The sequence below is a fragment of the Apis florea genome, unplaced genomic scaffold (genome assembly GCF_048593485.1).
Source record: "Apis florea isolate Af1SG1 unplaced genomic scaffold, ASM4859348v1 contig_2350_pilon, whole genome shotgun sequence".
In the NCBI taxonomy this organism is placed as follows: domain Eukaryota; kingdom Metazoa; phylum Arthropoda; class Insecta; order Hymenoptera; family Apidae; genus Apis; species Apis florea.
In genome coordinates this window covers 7,980,938-8,002,338 of record NW_028256565.1, presented here as the reverse complement: position 1 = coordinate 8,002,338, position 21,401 = coordinate 7,980,938, and the positions used below count along the sequence as shown (strand labels likewise).

Here is a 21,401-nt window from a genome sequence, read left to right as displayed (position 1 = left end):
GAACCTTCGAACGAATACGAATTATTCGATCCTTTTCTTTAAAATAATCCGATATCCGATATCAAATACGAATTATTCGAACCTTTTCTTTAAAATAACCCGATATCCCTTGTTGCAGAGCCTTCGAACAAATACGAATTATTCGATCCTTTACTTTAAAATAATCCGATATCCGCGTTGTTGCGGACGACTCTTCGAACAAACACGAATTATTCGAACCTTTTCTCTAAAATAACCCGATTACCCGTTGTTGCAGACGCTCGGTTTACACGGAGCATTCTGGTTCTACGCGGCGGTCGCGGTATGCGGGCTGTGCTTCGTGGTGTGTTGCGTGCCCGAGACGAAGGGGAAACAGCTGGACGAGATGAACCCGGATTACGCGCAGGCGCGGTAGTATAAGGCCTCGCTAACGGGGGGCCTGTCGAATTTCGAAAAGTCCAACAAACCCCTGCCGGGAGGAGCTTACCCGAATCAGCACGAGTTGTACGACCACACCACGTCCCGCCGCCCCGCCTCGGCCACGCGCAGCCGTCGAAGGATGCTGTCCGATTACTGCAACATATTCGCGGAGAAGACGAACAGGATCGGCAGGAACGTGGAGAGCTTCGTCCAATCCCGCGCCCTCTTCGCCCGTCGTTCCACCGACGACCACCACCCCTGCTCCTCCACCTCCTCCTTCTCTCTCTCCCGCGCCAACGCGGCCGTCCACCGGAGATCGTGCAACGGGGACGCGGTGAATTACAGCCGATTCTTCAACCCGGCGGAGGAAGACGAGGATCACGATCACTCACGGCGGAGTCGTAGGCTCGAAAGGTCCGTCGTCCGCTCGAGGAGGGACGACGTCTACCCCTCGGGGGAGGGGGGGATGGAGATGCAACAGCGACGAGTCGATTATGGGGGGTGGAGGGAGGAGGCGGCGGGCGTCTCGAGCGATTTAAACGCTCGGTGTAAGGGGAGGAGGATTTGCTCCTCCACTCTGCCCAGGCGGAGCAGAACCATCAATTTCAGGGATCAGCCAATTCAGGGTCCCCTATCCCAATCGCGGCTCGCCTATCCGAGGAGGAGCCTGCAAGACATCTCGGATCTCGACGAGTTGGACGAGGGAAGGGGCGACGTAGCGGGATCTTTGGCAGGGGGGGGAGGGTGGAGGAGAGGCGACGTTCCGGTCCTCGACGAGGACGTTGGTTGGCACCGACGCCGAGGATACTCGTCGAGGGAGGAACGACTGGAGGATGATTATCTCAGGCTGTACAGGAGTCTGTCCAGGCTGAGCAAGTATCCCCAAGGGGGCAAGTACGAGCCTGGCCAGGTACACTACGAGAGGGAGTGCAGGACGTTCGGCAAGGACACCGTAGCGTTCATCTATTACAAAACTTGCTACTTGTGATGCACAACGGAGGTATTCCAACCTGAGGAGGAAGCTCGAAGCACAGTTTCGTTCTTTCAAATCTTTGCGATCGAGCTCCATTCGTATCCACGCGAGAAAATCGCGACGATGGAGATTATTACACGCATATTAGAAGGTTTCTTTTCTCAGAGATCTTCCCCCTCCCCAGAAAAAATAATTTTATTTCTTGGCATCGAAGAGAAACGCGTTGATTTTTGTCCAAGAGCAAGATCTCATTCGCGAGGTTAGGTTACTGAGTTCCTTGATCGATTTGATACGAGCTTTTTCCGTTCGCGAGTCGATGCAAAGTGCGAAACGATACGGGCGAGATGTAATTACGATTCGTGAAACAAGGCGTATAAGATTGGTCAGAAACGAACGAACGATGGTGAGACCGTCTTATTCGAAACGCTTGACGCGCGCGATGACGGGTGTCGACATTCTAAAGAAGACTTCGTATCGTATGTAATCAAAAAGAAAAAAAAAAAAGAAAAAAAGAAAGAAAGGTACAATTTACACGACGATAGAATAGAGGTATAAAAAGATTAAGTAATAGGGGATAATTGTTAAATGAATAAGGTTAATTTTCTTTCCTCCCTCCTCTGACCAGTTTTATGCTCACTTTCGATAAATTATCGTAATCGTAAATCAAAGTGGACGAGTAAGATCTCTTTTTCAAACGACACGACTGAATTACGTAAATTAGATAGACCCATCTTCGTGATTTGCCTTGTGAAAAAAAGAAAAAGAAAAAAAAAAAACGTTCGAACGATATTTTGACCAAAAAGCGCATTAAATTAGCATACAGTTATTTTCAGTAGCTATATATATATATATACACATATTCGAAAAGATGGATCTCGTTGGAACAATAATAATAATAAAAAAAGAAAAAGAAAAAGATAAATAAATAAAGAACGCTCTTCCGTGCAACGTGCCTTTTCTGAGAGCACGCAAATACGATATATATATATATATACACATAGACGTACAGATAATAACGCAGAATAAATTATACATTTAAAAAAAGAAAAAAAAAAGGAAAAACGATAGTCGTACATATACGTGTATACAATAAATTGTTCAGAATAGAATCGATAGACTGGTCCGTCGATTGTCGTCGACGTTTCTCTAGACGTTTAAAAAGGTTCACCCGTGATATTTTCAACTAAAATTTTCAAGAATTTCCAAGATAACACGCGAAAGAAAGAAAAGGTTTATTAAGATTATAAAGCGTTGATAGCGTGATACAAAATTTCAGAGATCTCGATTCTTTCAAAAGCGCACGATTCAGATGATTTGGCATCGAGTGTTGAATTAATTCGTAAAATTTTATTCGTTCCATACTATTTAATTATTCTTTTCTCCTTTTCAAATTCAAAACTAAATGTCGTTTAGATAATACTAAATTTAGATAATACTAAATTCTGTTAAATTTAAAACGGTATCAAATTAATTCGCTCGTAAAAAAAAAAAAAAACTCGTTTCCTTCATAATTGTGTTAAATCGATGAGAGAATTTCTATTTTTCGTGGAAGGCTAACTAACGGAATAATTTTTTTATACAAAAACGAAGATAAAACGAAACGACCGAAACGAATGTGTGATCGATTTGTGTGTGTGTGTGTGTGTGTGTGTGTGACGAGTATTCTTCGCTTTCTCGCCAATTTAACACTACTTCGCGCGATATAACGATACACACATCTGTGTGACATAAGCGCTATCGCTTGGCAAAAGAATGTAGAACGGAGAGAAACAATTTAGACGCGGCACGGAGGAAGAGAATATTTCATTTGTCTGACACTATAAGGTATATATAAATACTCGATAGGCCTCGTTCTACGGTTCTATATACGGCCGCCATTGACTTAATGATGACAATATTATTATCTGTAGATATATTACTATACTACGCGTATCTTTCATACTAAGTACCTATTGTATAAATCGATTATTATGTGTACATTGTATACGAACACTATGTAACATGGACGTTGTGTTCGAACACTATGAACAAATTTTTCGCGACAATATTGTATAATTAATTATTGCCACGAGACACGCGTGCGTTAAAATTTATCCTTTTTTTTTTTTTTTTTTTAAATATTTGGAATATTTATAAGAAGAGAGATAAGAAAGATGTCGCGTATCTCGTGAATTTCGAGGATTCGACTGTCGTCGAATGGATGGGATTTTTGTATAAATTTCGTCGAGATAAGCGTTTGAACGCATAAAATAATATTCGTGCAATGATATATCCAAGAATGGAATATCCTTTTTTGGAGGAGGATATTCGAGGAAACGGCATTTGTATTTTATATTTTTATATAGTTTGTAGAACTCGTCGTCAGCGTCGACTTTGCAGAATTATTAGCGGTCTGCATCTGTGATCGAACGCCTAGTCTTCACGGATGAAAATATTTTTCACGAGTTATTATTGTTTCATTGCTGCGATGCAAAGAGATCGTGCGTATTTAGAACGAAGGGAAACTTCGTTCGTCCGATCAAGAGATTTTTCGTTACAATTGAATTCGAATCGAATCGTTCTGATATTTTTCTAAAAGTGTATCCATATCGCCGCGTAAATGTAGTAGATTTAACGAATTCTAATTAATTCTAATTAATTAAGCGCCCGACGTCAGGGATATTAAATTACATATCAAATGTACCTATGTTCCGCGAAATTCAACTCAAATTTCAGTTTCGAAATATTTCCAGTCAGTTCAATATTTTTTTCCGTGCAGTCTATCGGCAGGATTTTTCTTATTATCTTTAATCGTTTCACATATCCCGTGAGTCATATCCCTGCCATAATCCAATATTCTAACTGAAGAGTGCTGAATTCTCTGATCTCTCATAGTTAATAGAGATTCGTGTACTTAACAAAAAAAGAAAAGAAAAAAAAAAAAAAAATTAATCAAAACCAGAGAAAGAGAAATTAATTATCATTGAATTACAATGATCCAATATAATCATCTTTCCTTGGGCACGAGTTAAAAATATTTCCAAACCACGATGCTTTCGTTAATATATACGATGATATTAAAATTCAAGACATATCCCTTAAAAAAGATTAATCGTATCCCGTAGAATTTCCTACGTGATTTTTCACATCGCAAATGAAGAATAGGGAGAGCGCAGCACCTTCGAATCTCATACCTATCTAAAAAATATATCTTGTAATGCTCAAGGGCTTGGACGCAGTATTGAATATTAAAAAAAAAAAAAAAAAACTTTACAATTAAGTTAACACAGGTGCAATGCTCGTGAAACGAGTGCACATAGGATAAGAACTTAAAAAAACGGAAAAAAAAACCGGGATTCTATATATGAATATATATATACATATTATAAATTGTACAGAATGATTATTCGACCATCGTAAGACTCGTTTCTCTTTAGTGTATATTGCGCCGAACAATAAATATATATATATATATGTAAACTTTTTAAAAAAATCACTTAGCGGAACTGAATAAGGAATAGCAGATAAATTCTTTGAAACAACTATAAAAGTAGTAACGGTAAAACCCAATTATTCTTTCCTCAATTATCAAAGATATCCTTTCTTTCGACTAGTTAATAGCTAAGCGAATTAAACACACAGATACGCAACGAGTGAAACGACGTAAAAAAGAAAAACAAAAAAAAAAATAAATAAAAATAAAATCTGCACTGTGCACTTTCGTGAATTGAAGGTATTATCGTAATCCTTAGATGTAGCGATCAGCGAGTCAAAAGTCAGATTAGAATTAATGCACGCATGTAATTATAATTCGAGAAATCGTAATTGATGATGCAGGCCGTGGTATGATATAATCGGAAATAATTGGATTTTAAAAAATTCTAAAAAATTATAACCTTTGAAAAAATAGTACACATATCGGGTAAAGTGCAATTGAAAAATTATTTATAATTTTTTGTATATATATATATTTTTTCTTTTTCGAAAAATTCCGTGGCCCGCATCAAACACGTATGTACATTTGTATTCGTATACCGTGTGTGAGAATGTATGTGCGTGTACGTAGTGCTATACGTACCAAAATAAGAGAAATAAGAGAAAATTGTTTGTAAATTTAATATTAAGAAAAAAAAAACATTTGCAAAATAAATATAGCGCATCTTAATATCGAAAATGCCACGGTCTGTTGAAATTAGGCTAATATGTGTAATTACGTCTTCTATTTATCGACAATAAATTAACGCGAACTATTTACAAGTTATCGACAATAAAAGATGGGACATTCGAAGGAAGCGCTGGCCGTCACCGAAAGGGATGTTCGTTTGTACGTAGATAAAGCTAAAATTGAAAAAAAAAAAAAAAATATTCCGAGAAAACGTATTTTTCAAAAGCTGCATACATATTAAGGATATACATAGTAATATAAACGTATATGTATATACATATATATATATATATATCTGATCTATCCTGAAAAGGTCGCGCCTAGCTTCGCTTGCTAGATTTAATATTTTTGTAATGATGCTTAGACGTAGCTCGTTTGTACCTTCGCAAATTAAGAAACTTGTTTATAAATTCGCGCGCCATGGTCAAATTGATCGATGACGCGCGAAATTCGAATCGAATCGTGATTAACTCGCATTGCGACCATAAGAAAAATTATAATTCGCGATCGAGATACAATATGTATAATATAAATTTTGCGAGAAAAATTCGTAATTCTTCGATTGAATTTACGCTTTAATCATCTTTCTATTCTAACTCTTCTATTCTAATTTCTTAGATTATCTCATATATAGTTATGCTAATCTAATGGAATGATTCTAAAAGCAAATAAAAATTTATGAGAATTCATTAATTCTCGAATCGAGGTCAGTTGAAGAGATACGAATAGCACAAAACAATCCTGCCGATACGGTGGTATGATATTTGCATTAAAAGAGACGTGCACGTGTCGAACGAGTGCATTCTGTATTTATGCTACGAATAAGTATGTACTTAAAAATTTATTAGCGTCTGCATTTATACCTCTCTAGAAATAACAGACGATATTGAATATCCAAGCGCTAAATAACTTTCGGCGGAACCAACTACTTACTTGCGTGTTTGTATAGAAATCCATATACACCTATATATAAAATGCCAAAAGAAAAAAACAGACATAATCGTCAAACGATTGTTTTTCTTATTCTCTTTTTACCAAGTATTTCCTATGATATATACATATTGTGTTTATAAATTAACATAATATCCTGTAATTAATTATCGCAGATGTAGATTAAGAAATTGATTTCGTTACTAGATATTATATTGTCTCTCAATAAATAATTAAAATTAATTTTGCTTAGATTTGTGAAACTTATTTCGCGAACGGTACAATTATAGCCATCTATGCTCGACAGAACGTACTACGCTGTATCGGAACAAATAACGAGACGAAAATTCAATTTCAAAATATGAAATCACTCACCCAATTGCGGCACCGAAACATAGGTTTCACAATCCACCAAAAATTGACCAGTTTGCATAGCACCAAGGGCAACGACTCGTTTTGTCAGGAACTCGATGGTTTGTGGTCCAGTTCTATTTTCTATCATCGGATATTGTTGCAAACTAACACAAAGAACACAAAATGCCGGTTACCAAACGAATAATAAACTTGCATTCTTTTGTATTTAAATAAATATAAACACTTGTGATGATTATTATGTCAAATGAATGTCGCGATAATTGAAATAAAACATTCTAGAACATTTATATTGCTCTGACATGTGCTATTTCGACATAACCTCTAAACGTCAAAAAATAGAGAAAGTATATATAGTACACGAAATTACGCGTCCATCATCGTATATATGATAAATATGGATGAATAGAAAAAGTATCTTTAATTGCAAAATTACTTACACTGTAACACCCATTTTCTTGAAAAACTTTTTACACTTCAGAAACCGGATTACACACACGAAATACTTGTCAAACGGAAAGAACGCGCGCAACTTGAATAACCTTTTAATGATACTTCGCGTCTGATGATAGATGGCACCATATGTACTAAAACATGGTGACCTCTATAATGAAAAGAAAGAATAAAATTTTTTATCATTCGAATATATTAAATTTAAAAATTTTTCTTATTCAAAACGAATATTTTTATTAATAAAATATAATTAAAAATAATTAATGCAATAATTATATGATCCTCCATATTTTTTTTACAAATGCAAAATAAATATATATTTAAAAATTAAAAAATATATATATATACAATTAACTAATTGCGTAATAATAATTGAATATAAAGATTAATTATAAAAATATTAAAGAAAATATATGCTTAAGAAGAATGATTAATAATTGATTTTTTTATTATTGAATGGTAAATAAATAGTGTTGATGTACTATCTTTCATAAATACAAGGATCCATATTTACATACAAATAAATATAAATAATCTATATATTATCTTTATTTAAATATTTAACTATGTATTACCTTTATTGGAAAAACACAATAGCAATTATAAATATAGATATTAACTTGAACTTTCTATAATTATATCTATTTCATAATTTAATAGAGAACACCTCCACCATGTGACGAATTGTTACTAGACAATATCCCCGCGAATATTCTATAAATTCAAATTTCGCATAGATGGCGTCTTTAAACAATACATGTAACCAGTAAAATGAAACCAGTAAAATAAAGTATCGATGACAGAATACCTATCGAATGTAATTTCACTCGCTTCAAGAGATGGCGATAGAGTACATTCAAGTGTGCTTCGAAATGGCGATATCAGTTAGAACTTGAGTAAGGTGTTGTTTTATTGTTGATATGTAGACAGTATCGAATTCAGAATGAAATACAAGTGACAAGTTTTCACGCATATATAGTTGTAAATTTCCATGATAGAATTTTTCTACTAAAGGGAAAGATGGAGATGACATCGACATGTTGAAAGACGATTTGAAAACAAGGTAAGAATAATTTGCACTCTACATATTGCATAAATCAACGTAGCATAAGATTCTTGGCCATGTTTGGACATCCATGCTGGCCATGTGCTTTATTTCAAAATACGTGATATCATCAATACATACAATGCACATTCAATAATACGCAATTCGTATGCGACTCGTATGCAATTAATTGACCCTTAAGAGTATAATACATCGTGAAATGAATATTACAAAAGCTTTGTTCGAATAATTGTGAAAGTTTGAAAACTGTTAGAACTTGCTTGAATATTTTATTAGTGATATATAGGATCGTAATTCAAGAAGTCAATAGATATGTATGAAGTTGCCATTAACACATTTCCCGCCAATTTCACGACGCCATTATTTTGACATCGATGTAATCGATCTATGAAAATGCTATAAATTATATATCTATTCGAAATATTTTACGATATATAATTAAACAATTAATAAAAAAATATTATTCAATAGCGAAAAATAGAATTTTCTTTCTTATATTTCTCTATTTGATTTTATAATGAAAATATATGCACTTTGTATGTAAAAAAAATGTATATAAAAAAAATCGATGCATCTTTTTATCATATTTGGCAGCTTTCACGAGTTTTTAAATTATTTATTTCACGAAACTTTTTAATTAAATTGCGAAATATCGGTTATACACGTAGCTGAAACGAGAAGTTTGATATCGATCATCGATCAGACACGACGAATTTGTTATTAACCGAAAAGATCGAGCTATCGAAATTCTCGTTCTCGAGAGTGAATCGTCAAAATGGTGTCACGACGGTTTGTGTAGTGATGAGTCGTCATAAAAAGAAAGAAAAAAGAGAAGAAAGAGGGAAAAAACAAATCTCTACAAAGGTAAAATTAATTCGTTACAACAAACGTTTCTCGATTGTTCTCGTTTTCGATGTTATCGCTTCGGCTTCACATTCTGTGAATCGGAACACGATCGTTTGAAGATGCAAAGGGTTATACTACTTTGTGCTCTCGTCGCGAGTGCTTGCCTCTTATCGACGCTATTTACGCGACATAGCTATATTCCGAGCATTGGAGAGAGACTTTAATAAAAACCGTGCTTCGACAGACGTGGAAAGAGAAAGAGAGAAAGAAACAACAGAAAGAAACGACGTTGAAATACAGGTCATTCCGATTAAGCGCGCGTTTCTGGGGTGCATTAAAACCTGTGCCGGCACAAGGTCTCGTTTATTAAAACCGCGCGACCGGAATTGACCTTAATCACGCGTCTTTTTCGGCCATCTTCGTCGCGATTCCCCGAAACGATTCTACGAACGTCGCACGCGTATTTCGCACGCGAGGCCACGCGGTTGAATGCGTGCCACGCGTTTGAAAACGCCTCTTTTGTTCGGCTCGATTTTTAATCGGAGATTAACTTCTGCTGATTTGTTGGGGAATTTTTGTTATAATTTTTGTGCATTTGATGTGAGCCATGTTTCGAGAAAATGGATTTTCGTGAATTTGAAAAGATCGAAATTAAAATAACGATTTAATCATTCGATCGGAAAAGAAAATTCGAGATAAAAATATAAATGTGAATAACAAAAATAATGGAAGTGAACATGCTAGATGGTATATTTTATGCGTTGTTGATTACGAAAATATCAAATTAGAAACAGCATTTAAAAGTAACGTATGGAGTACGAACGAACCAGTTGAGATAAATGATAAATGTGGCACGCACAATAAAGGGTTAAACGCGATATTCATCAAACACGCATCTCTAACAAACGTTCGGGGACACTTGCGTTGAAATATTTACGTTGAGACAGTGATACTCGATAAACAAGCGTTTATAGATAAAAACTATACTCGATTCGAAAAATATTATTTATAAACATAATTATTTATCCGTATCAAACGCAATTACTTACAATCGTTTCTCGTTATTTGCCACTCGCGATAACTATGTTTTTCTATTGAATAAAATTTTAATAAAATCGTGTGTATTCTTCAAATTTTATAAAAAAAAAAAAAAAAGAAAAAGAAGAACTTATTAATTTATCATCCGACTAATCCATTATCTTGAAATTCCAACTTCTGATGAATTGAATAATATCTCTGCAACTTTTAAATACTTATTGTCTCATTTTTAACAACTTTTTCTGAACTCACAAAATTCTGATCATCTAGCTTTAGCAAATCCGAAGCCCGAAATAACAGAGCCGTGTAAACCCGAAACCACTACACAACTCACTCGTATGCTGAATAAACCAATCGGTCCACCCTCAATCTTCCGGTAACCCATCCATTACAAACGTTAACGTTAAGTATTTCCCAAACATTTTTCCTACCCAATGAATAACCCATTCATCCCTCGATCCCTATTCAACTCCATCGTGTCCCATAGAATCAATCGTTTCTTACGGTTCCATAAACCTCGGATGTTCGAAATGTTCCGTCGTTTTTACGGAATGGAACCGCTCGATATAGACATCGCGACCCAGAAATTTTTTGCAACCGAATAGACGCGCGTCTCTCAGGATTTCACCGCGGAAGAAACGCTCTCACAGCCCTTCATCCGCGACCTAAATATCCGAATCGGGTGGAAAGCAGAATCGGTGCATCCAAAACGATCACCAATTTTCGGGAATGTTCGTTTTAAGCACTCGACTCGCCGTATATTTGCCGATATATCGCGCTTATTTCGTAGCAATTATGGCTGGACTGTTGTCGGTGAAATTAACCTCTCACTCATCACGTTTCAGTGGCCACTAATCGACGACAGGAAACCGCATTAAGCTTCGCCGTATCGAAATGTGAATTTCGAAGAGGAAACGTTGTTATTACGAAGAAAGCGGCAATTTTGCGGCTGTCCACGATAACTGCATGGCGACGCATCGAAACTTGGAGTCGATCGTTTATGTGAGTACGTCATCCGTATATATTCCATTTATACGCCCATCTAAGACTAGGTCCAGTTAAGACTGGCTAGAAAAATGAATCGGATAAAACCGACTCGTGGTATTTTTCTTTTCGGGCAACACGCGTTCCACGAAGAGATCGTTGAAATGCGCGCCGGCCGGTTGCTCGCGACAATTGAGAATCGCCCTTCGAGGCTGCCGCGAGAGACGAGTCGGCGAGCGAAATACAAAAATAGGCGCCAATCGTGGCTCGAGATGTACACCAAGGCAGGAAACTGTGACCGGATGTTCGGTGGCGCGTGACTCGAATGCGAATACGTTGGATATCGTTAAATATTCCTTCGATATTCAACGCTGGTATCGAACTGCTTAAAATTTCGCCCTCCAACATTCATTCGAGCCAGCTTCGAATTGACCGAGTCGTTCGAACTTGTGCAGGTTGATCGAGTTGCAACGTCTTAGATTGTAAAATAATTTACGACTTACGAATCGTTCAAATCGAATTCGAACGAGTTTCAACAATACTCGTTCATTATATAGGTGACTATTATTATACTTTTGTCCGGTTAAAAGTTACAAAGCATTGATTTTAGAAAAAAAAAAAAATCTGAAGCCATTCTTTAATTTTTCTAAAGATCAAGATCACTTTCGAACGACTTGGTTAATTCATTCGATCGCAATTTTTTGAATAACATAAACGTGATTTTATTCGATTTTCCTTTCGTGATAATTGATTAAAGAGATTATATCGTTTATCATTGGAAAACACGTGTAATTCGACCGTCTAAAGCGATTGGATTCGATTAAAAGCTTCTCGCTTGTCTTGCTGTAAAAGTATCAAAAGCAAAAACCGCGTTACGCAACTTGACCTCGACTTACGATTATTGTTAGCAGTCTGCTCAACGTTTCTTCCCGAACGTTATTTATTTTACCTTTATTCTCTACCAAAATAAACGAATTCGAGGAAGGAAAATGAATAAATCTTAGACCTTTACCTCCTTTACTATTGATTCAGGTGCACTTTTGTTTTTCTCCGCAACAATTGCTTTGGAATCGTTTTGGTCAACGGAAAATTTTGATCAAAGATTCAGTTTTTATTAAAAAATTCCCTCGCCTTCTAATCGGACTGTCGTGTTACTCGTTGCTCAACAGCCTTTTCCAGCCTTCGATTTACGAGGTGTAGGAGCTTAATGTGTCGCTGAGAGACTCGCTAATCGATTTGTACGTCGAATACAAACAAGCAGAGCCTCGAACGATCGAGTTCTCGCGAACGTGGTCAACCGATACGTATTTGCAACGAAGGTAAATCGGTGTTTAGTCGCGGATCAATGCTGCCTTTGTACTCCGATACTCCCATTCGTAAAAAAAGGAAGTGGAACAAGCTCGTTTAGATATACGCGGCATTTTCTTCATCGATGATGATTCCCCGCACCAGGAAGCACGACCAAGTCATTGATTCATCGATCACTGATAAATTGACGATTAATCATCCTCTTTCTTTCAAAGTTTAAGATTCAGAGAAAGTGTGATCTCGCGATTGGCCAGTCGTTAAAAGTTATCAGAAGTAGAAGAAGTATCGAGAAATGGAATGAACAGATGAATTATTTTGTTGCGTTATTTTTAAAATAAATCGATCGTGATAGATCTGCATTACAAATATTCATCAAAAATTATTTGTAATATTGTAAGAATGCGCGTCTTGATTCTTTTTTTTTTTTTTTATTATTCGAGTCTCGACAAGAGCAAAGCAAGAATTTTTCTTCTCAAAGATACGAGATATAATCTTGGATTCCTTTTCCAGCATAAAAAAAAGGAAACTCGTGGAAAGACGCGATCTATTAGAATTTCCCGATTTATCGGTTCTCCATTGTTCCCCAAGTTTTCCATTATTATCCGCCGTGTTCAACTCGGAGTCGTTTAACTCGATCACATCGTGACACGGTTGCATCCATTACAATCGAACGTTGGAATAGTTGGCCCAGTTTCGACCAACTTTAATTTCAATATTTTTGCATTGGCGAGCAGAAGTGAATATTCGAGCCCGTAAAACGTCGAGCCCGGAACAACGTTTGTTCGAGCAAACGACAAAACAAAACGTTACATTAACTAACGCCTGTTTGAAAAGTATGATTCAAGCTTTCACCTTTCCTTTCCTTCCTCAAGAAAATTTCTATTCGCTTTCGTACGCCGGCTTTCTTGCCGCGAAAAGTACTTTGGTTTCTCGAAACGATTCAAGTTCTCGAGTCCTTCGGATCATTCCACGGTTCTTCTTTCCATCTCGGGTAAAAAGTAGACGTCGCTTCCGTCGCTCGAAGCGGTTGAATTCAATCTTCCCGATGTACATGATCTTACGCAACTTCCTCGTTCACTTTCTTTCAAAATGGCGTCAGAAGTTTTGCTATCATCGTACGACGCATCTTCGATGATTCGGATAGTGATAAATAAAATTAGAGGTTTCATCACGCATCCTTCGATTTTTCTTAAAATTATTCGACGCCATTTCCATGGAATTGGTTAACGTGTTCTTCGATTAATTTTGTTTGTTTATCGAATTTCGTTCGTTTATGACTCTCGACGCGCTAGTTTAACGAGAAGTGGATAAAGTTTAACACAACGAAACGATGTTCGGTAACTTTGTTTCCTTTCATCCGTATTCAATAAATTTAAATTTTCTTTAATGCGATACTCATTGTGCGTTATTACACAATTGCCACGAGTATTAACGTCTGTAATTGCATCGCAGAAAAGGTGCACGAGTCGTAAAACTACTTGAACATTTATCATATAAGAAACTTTTATGTGCATCTTTGTAATAAACATTTTACGACTCTTATGCATATTCTTCTGCATTTCTTTCAAACTTTACCTATATAACTTTAATAGTCGTATCTATATACACTTGGTCCCAAAAGTATCTCCATGCATGTTTCTCCATTCTACTCTAACTTTTCTCCAACTTTCTTCCCCAATAATCAACTCGTCGTTGTAGAAATAAGAAATCTTTTTTGTCGAAGAAATTTTCCACAAAAATTCTTTTCCAAATTTTCGCTCCTCGACAAAGTCAACGCGATCGAACGAAGAAGAGTCATTTTTCCACCATTAAGCTCGACGACTCTTAGAAGCATTCTCGATTCGTTCGACTTTAATTCGCCGCCAATGCCCGGATGGAATGTTATTGCAAGCCTGCCAACCACCAGCCTCGAATCGAATTCCAGCCGTGATGAAGCAATAAAGTCGACCGCGCGTCTGTCTTTTCCCACTTTGCAAAGCGCTACTCGCGTTTCCAACGCGTGCCCGCCAATTAATTATCGCTTCTGTCCGCGCGTTTCATCATTTTGGGACGATCGTGAAAATGAAATTTCGCGTGTCCAATTTTTCTCTCGCGCCAAAACACGCCACGACAGGATGTTTATAAAGAACATCGTTACAAATTGAACAATGTCTGGTATATATAAATGGTAACGCGTGTAATTGCAAGCGGATTTTAAAGAGAATGCTCGTTTTATTCGAGAAATGTTCACTTAAAGAAAAGATATAAAAGAAACACGTGTATGTATATTGCAATATATATCTCGATTGAAACAATTTGAAAATTTGAACAAAATTTTTTTTCACCGAAATTGTACTTATTTACCTTGATTTATTTGCTCGAAAATCCTGTTTGTTTAAAAGAACATCGAGTTCCATTATATCTCGAGTCAAAGCGGGGAAACGCTCGTAACATTTATTATCCTCGTAAACGAAAATCTTTACGCCGTACGTAACCGTGGAAACAAGGAAGCGTGGAAACACACCCTCGAGATCATAAAATCTCGGATGGCAATTAGGTCGCTGTCCACTTAACCCTGATCCCTTATCGCTTACGAAGATTTCATCTCCCTGATGCCTCTAATTGATTCCCTTCCACTCTCCTCTCGCCCTTTTTTCATTTATATATAAAATACACGATTCCTCGACGATAAATCGTTTTCGTCACGGTTCGAAATCCGTCATCAACGCCCCTCGCATAATTAATCGGCGGAAAGGAGGAAAGAGCAGTGGCACTCGACAAACGCCACCATCCTCGTCATCCGTCTCCATTCGACGCCTCCTCTCCACACAACGTCCGCCTCTGTTTCGTTCGCCCCGCAATGTCATCATCATCCCTCTTCGACTCGAGCGTTTTGTGATCCCGCGGCGGGCCGATATTTCTTTCTTTCTTTCCCCGCCGCGGATCAGAAAAACGGCGATGCCGGCAGAGACATCTGGCGTAAACATTCTCGCCGCTCAACCCGTGACGGAGGAATGAAAACGAACGAGAGAGTGGAGGGAAGATGTTGGAAACGAGGGGGGAAACAAAAAAGGGAAGGGGAAAAAGAGGGAGTTGGAAGGAAAACGAGGGGGGCGGATAAGAGAGGTGCAGTGGCACTTGAGATGAGCGAGGCTCGAGTTGAACCAATTCTCACCCGGTGACGTGATCCGTTCCCGTGAACTCTGAACCAATGAATCAGCCAACGTTTATAGAAACCATAAATATATAATATATACACGCGGCTCGAAAAATCTTTCTTTTCATCTTCGTGCGTGGAAAAAACGAAAGACGAGGAAGGAATTCGATCGGTTTGTTTGGCTTCTCGAGGAAAAATTGACTACTTTAGGGATGGAAGGGGACTGGTTCTGGGTGTGGATCTCGAAGCACCGTTTCCAGTGAAACGGATGATCGAATGCTCGAGGCGGAGAAAAAGTCACGCGAAAGAAGGGACGATTATTTAATCTCTATTCTTATATCCTTCGTGGATCTCGTCGAATGTAACCCGTGCGATCTAAAAGTATCGGCTCGCTGTGAATCATGAGCCGCGCAAAATAATTTTCGAAAAAATATTATCGTTGAAAGGTAAATTCATTCGCATCGAAGAGATTATTCTTCTGTTTTTTTTTTTCAAAAAAAGTAATAAGGGATTCGTAGCTCGCGTTAATTCTCAGGGAGAGAAAAATGGAGAAAGGCAGCAGGATCTGGAAATCGTTCGGTTCCGATCTTGCGTTCTCGCCGCAGAGGATTCTTAAACGTTCGCGTCGGTCGCGTTGAATGCTAAAGATCGCCGCATCCGCCGCGCTTCCCTTTAAATTCACGCGCATTCATTTGGCCGGCTTTGTTTCGCGCAGCGCCGCGTGGATCCCCGTGAATACGCGAATTCCTTTTCGCTCGCGCGGCATCCGTTTGCAACTTCGTGAATCGTGGCTACACGACGCTTTCCCCTCGGTTCGTTACTCGACAAGTGGCGCGACTTCACCGTTCATGTGACGATGTTTCACAAATTTTATACCTCCGTTACGAAGTTTATATATCTTCTCTGTTAAGATTGAAATTTGCCACGAGCGAGATTGTGGAATGAAACTTTAAGAAGTATTATTATTATTATTATTATTATTCGCCGCTCGTGTTCGTTGTTCGAACAAATTTTTCAAGCTCCGTGTATTTATCAGATTCATAAGTTTGCACGTGTATTATTGCGAAAAAAGAGAGGGAGAAAAGTATCCAATATCCACGTTTTTAACGTGAACGGGGCAAAAACACGGACGAGAATTATAAAACGGCGTAGGCGTTCGAGCAGAATCGATCGCGTAATCACGAAGCGAAAAACGTTTCCCCTCCGTCCAATCCCTAATGACGTAATTAGAGATGAGTTATTCGCGACTATGCCTATTTCCTTCTCTCGCCCCTCGTGTCATTGCCGGAGAAATTGTATATCTTTAACCTATAATTACGCCCGTTATCGCAATATCGGTTGTAATACGTGGGTGTAATTTTTTCCACGCTCGCGAATCAAGCGTTAAATCGTCGAAGGAGGAAAGAGGAAACTCCTCCGTTTCTGTGTGTAATAATCGGAAATTGATAAAAGAGAAAAGAAGAAACGAGGGTCATAACACCTACGCCCAACTTGGCAAGCCAAGCTGGTCACTCGTGTGTGACGCTGACAAATTCATCGAGTGGGGGATGGGGAGAGGTGTGAAAGGTTCTGTCACGCGCCTCGATTCCCCATCTTTTCCACGAATCGATCACACGCAGCCAGTCACGAACGGTATCGCCCTTCCTCTTGGCGATGGCCCTTATTTTAAGAACGAGTTTTTCGTATCGTTCAGATCGCAGAGCTGTACGTGCCTCTATTGCATCGTTACGTATTCAACATTCGTGATTGCGATCGAACCGTAAACTTAAGTATCTAATTGCAAGAAGTTTAGTTTGACGAATAACAGAGAATTTGAACGTTTTTAATAATCCTCCTCGTCTCGTTTTTCTCATCTGCCAGTTCTTTTTTCCTCGTCCCGACTCGTCGATACACGGTTTCGCGTTATCTCCCCCGTGCGTATTATCCCAGACAGCTTCGAACTTGTCCCGAATAACGTCCCAGACGTGTCCGCGTCCGCGTCGCTTGGCAGCCAACGCGGCGGTTCTCAACCTCGATGCGTGCAAATGTCTGCGATTGAAAATATCGCCGGTGGTAATATCGCGGAAGCGGTGTTCAAACTCTTTACGATCTCGGCCACGGGCAAAGCGGCTTATTTTAGACCGTCGCCGTCTCTCGCGATGCTTTTAAAACGCGTTGCGCATAATGTCCCGGCTGTAATTCCATTTTCACAGCCACCAGTGGCTCTCACCAGGGTGGCTTTCCTTTCTCACCGATCCTATTATTTGATCGGCGATTTCGAAAATTTCGAAATTTCGCCTCTGCTTTCCTTTTTTCGAGACGCAACGTTCGTCTTAAATGAAAATTCGTTCAACAGTCAGATTTGTCGAAAGGATCGATCGAGAATAAATTGTAGAAAGATTTTGGATTTTGATTTGAGCGAGAATAAGAAAACTATTGTAAACGAGAAGTTGTATGTTAAATTTCTCGCGTGAAATTGTTGAGAAAAAAATAACGAGACGAGATCTTTTATATTTATACGCCGTTTAGAATCGTTTTCGATACGCCGGCAAGTTTCACGTTTTACGATTTCTTCCTTCGTCTATGAAACGTCTCGGAAATTCAATTACGAATTTCCCCTTACGAGAACGAATATATTTTTCAAAGAAGAAAATTCGCGGTGTATTTAACGCGACAAAAGAGAGAGAGAGAGAAGGCAAACGGATCTCATCCTCCCCTCTCTTTCAGCTTGATGAATGAAGAAAATTGCGACTCCAGTTGCCACACCACGAATTTTCTAACCGTCCTTGTTACCGAACATCCGAGAAATCTAATTTAGAATTTTCACGATTCGTTCCTCCGAGAAATAATTTAACGAATAGAAACGTTTTTCACTTGTAACGAAAGTTCGCAGGATTATTTACGATCTCCTTTTTTAAGACTCTAGTTTTACAGCCTAATGTTTCTTTGCGATAGCATTTCTCCCTCCCTCCCTCTACGATTCACCCTTCAAAGTGGAAAGTTTCGACGTTAGTTCCAAGTGGCCCTCGCCTCGAATGTCTCTGACAATCTCGTTTTTCCTTTTATCGGGACGTGTCAACCATTGCTGCTTTTCCAAGACCATCGGCTGTATTGTATTTCGAATACAACGTCTCGGGCAATGGCCGTGACAGGTTTGACGCGGTCGTTTCGGCGCCTGGAGGTGGTTCTCACCGCGGAATCCCCTTATTTTCTCATTTACAGTCTGTCACCCGGCCAATAATTTCGATATCGTTCCAACCGATCTCCCAAATGTTTCTGACACTCCTCTCCCCGATTCTTGGCGCGCACCATCCGTTACGTTCGAGACGCTTAAACGAGACCCATCGATTTGAGCCTCTTTCGAAAATATCTTCTTCTCGCAAAAAAAAGAATGAGCGATCCTCTTCTCGAGGATCGAGAAAACGAATTGAAGAGAGATCTCGTATTAACTCGTCTTAACCGTACGTTTATTTCTATGCTTGAAGTTATTTCAACGCTTCTCAGGTAAACACAACTTCTGAGGTTTCCGTCCAATAATTTTGTTTCCACATTTTTGGGTCGTCGAAAACTCCATCCGCGTTCACAAAAAGGAAAACAGGCGTTTTCGAATTAGATTTAATTAGGGTTGTTTCGTTAGGACAGATAACGAAAGGAGAGGAGGAGATTCCCAGAGCTATTCTATCCCGCAAATTTTCCACGATAAATTGCACAAAAGTTCCTGGCTATCGTCCCTGGATGGAACTTCGATTCTGTTTCCATTTACTTCGAGAACACTTTTTATATTTGCCAAGATTCGATGAGTCCAGTTTTTGATGATAATTCCAAATTCGTAAAATTCTTGCTCCCTGTTGGAAAAACACTTGAAACTTTCCTACAACGACTCTTCCTTCCTCTTCTCCTTCCAGGAGACTCTCTCTCACACCTCGCGAGAAGAAGAAGAATAGAAGAATAATCCACCCACTCTCTCCTTGCCAGCCCAGCGATTCTCATCCCTCTTCCTTCTCCTTTTTCCTCTTTTTCTTTTTTTTTTAAGAAACCAACAGGCAGCTTCGAGGGACAATTTCGCACAGTGTGCACCACTGTCCGCTTACCCAGGGCAAATAGGTATGCAGTTTATTCTGAGACTGCCGGGGTGAATGGCCAGGTTTCTCGCGCGCCCGTCTCAGCCACCAATCTCCTCGGCTGTTCGCGGAAGCTTAAATCAAATATCGCGAGGATCGGGGGAATCATATGGCGAATAACGCGCCAGATTGCTCGGCTGCCGATCGGCCATCGAGATATTCGGCATTGCGGGACATTCGAAATGTGGCATTTCGATCGAAATTTTTGCCGGAGGAGGAGGGTTGGTTCCCTCTGTTTTCCGGAACGGCTGCGGTATTCTCGGCATTCGAGAAGTGGAAGGTTATTTAAAGCGACGGTTGTTGCGCTTCTGTAGATCGGTGGACTAGAACGCGGATGTTCTTGCAGCCGAATCGTGATTGCTTCTTTTTTTGGAAATGTTCCTCGCTTTTCGATCGAGTTTCGATTCTCTGGAGAGGAAGGATGGATTATTAACAGGGCGGTTCTTTATTCCATTCGATCGAAATGACGATAATTTTCTGCTCTCTTTTCCGTCCAAATTTGGAATGTTCAAAGCTGGTATCGATCGAATATTCAAACGATAGAAAGCTACGATGATTGCGTTAAGGGGGGGTCGATTAATGGGCTAGGAAAGCGTACTTAAACTGTGAAATTGAATCGAAATGAAAAGTTAAAATTAGATTTTCCGTTTATAATCCGGTTATAAAGCCCTGATTAATCCCCCATTAAAATCAATTTCCAACGTTTCTCACTCGCGCGTGATAAATATTTAAAAGTAATTCAACGGACGTTTTCAGATTATTATCCAGTCTTATTTAATAATCATGAGAAATTAGATTAGAATAGACTGTATAACTTCAAAAACAAAAACAATAGAATCTCGAGCACAAATTAAATCGTGCTGCTCATAACATCGTATTAAGCATATTTTGCCAAGAGGACGAGCAACACCGTGATCTAGTTTTTCCAACAAGGCGAGGAACAATGATTCACGATGCGTTAGAAGCGTACACGGTTCAATAACCGCGGGTCGTTTAAATAATATGCAAATTCGATTCGCCGAGTATGTGCGTCTATTTCGAGTATGCGCGCATCCGGATGCGGGAAATAATTTATCCTCCAAGTCGAACGGAAATCGGATGAATTCGATAATCCTGTGTCTGTGCGGCTTTCGAATGGAAGCTCGTGCTTTTTCATATTGATGAGACGTTAATGAGCGCCGCTTAATGCGCCACGCTTCACGGATAAACGGTATGGAAGGAAACAGCTGAACTCTTGTTCGAATGTTAAATCAAATCCTCTTCTTTATATATATATATCTCTCTCGCTCCTCCATGGAACGAGAGAGAAACGTATCTCGTCGTATACCATTACTTGTTGACGCGGTTGTATCGATCATCGAAACTAATTATCGTCGTTGCGAACCGGGATTAGATCTAACGTTTTTGAATTAAATATATATACACGCGACGAATGTTAAATCGGATGGATTATTGGAACGATGGAATCGTGACGAATGACGGATCTATGACGGAGATTCGATGAATGAGATAATTTTGCAAGCATTTTGCCATCAGTTTTCGGTGCAATCGCGTTATTTTAATCTGTTGGAATTGCAATTGTTCGGGTTGTTAACTAACATTGCTCGTCAAATTTCAATTCTCCTCATTGCATCGTGAAGGACGTGCGTTTG

General features: G+C 38.8%; 3 protein-coding genes across 6 annotated transcripts in view; 2 read left to right on the top strand and 1 right to left on the bottom strand.

Moving 5' to 3' along the window:
* LOC147658180 (facilitated trehalose transporter Tret1-2 homolog) overlaps positions 1-6,524 on the top strand; it is a 78,031-nt gene extending 71,507 nt beyond the window's left edge. For both annotated transcript variants that reach the window (XM_086904468.1, XM_086904469.1), the window contains exon 8: positions 257-6,524. In XM_086904468.1, coding sequence (XP_086760594.1) covers positions 257-394 — 138 coding nt within the window. In that variant the 3' untranslated portion in view covers positions 395-6,524. The remainder of the gene's footprint in view (positions 1-256) is intronic.
* The window catches only part of LOC105734753 (mediator of RNA polymerase II transcription subunit 20), a 103,427-nt gene extending 95,462 nt beyond the window's left edge, over positions 1-7,965 (bottom strand). The window contains exons 1-3 of the mRNA XM_031918342.2: positions 7,847-7,965; positions 7,259-7,422; positions 6,822-6,964 (exon numbers count right to left, since the gene is read on the bottom strand). Of these exons, the coding sequence (XP_031774202.2) occupies positions 6,822-6,964; positions 7,259-7,272 (157 nt within the window). The 5' untranslated portion in view covers positions 7,273-7,422; positions 7,847-7,965. The remainder of the gene's footprint in view (positions 1-6,821; positions 6,965-7,258; positions 7,423-7,846) is intronic.
* Positions 7,966-8,036: 71 nt separating this feature from the next.
* LOC100869758 (uncharacterized) overlaps positions 8,037-21,401 on the top strand; it is a 98,768-nt gene continuing 85,403 nt past the window's right edge. For 2 of the 3 annotated variants that reach the window (XM_086904467.1, XM_086904466.1), the window contains exons 1-2: positions 9,113-9,201; positions 11,067-11,223. The gene's annotated coding sequence lies outside the window, so the exon portion shown is untranslated. Of the gene's footprint in view, positions 8,335-9,112; positions 9,202-11,066; positions 11,224-21,401 lie in introns of those variants that run through there. The other variant, XM_003696442.4, reaches the window with a different exon arrangement.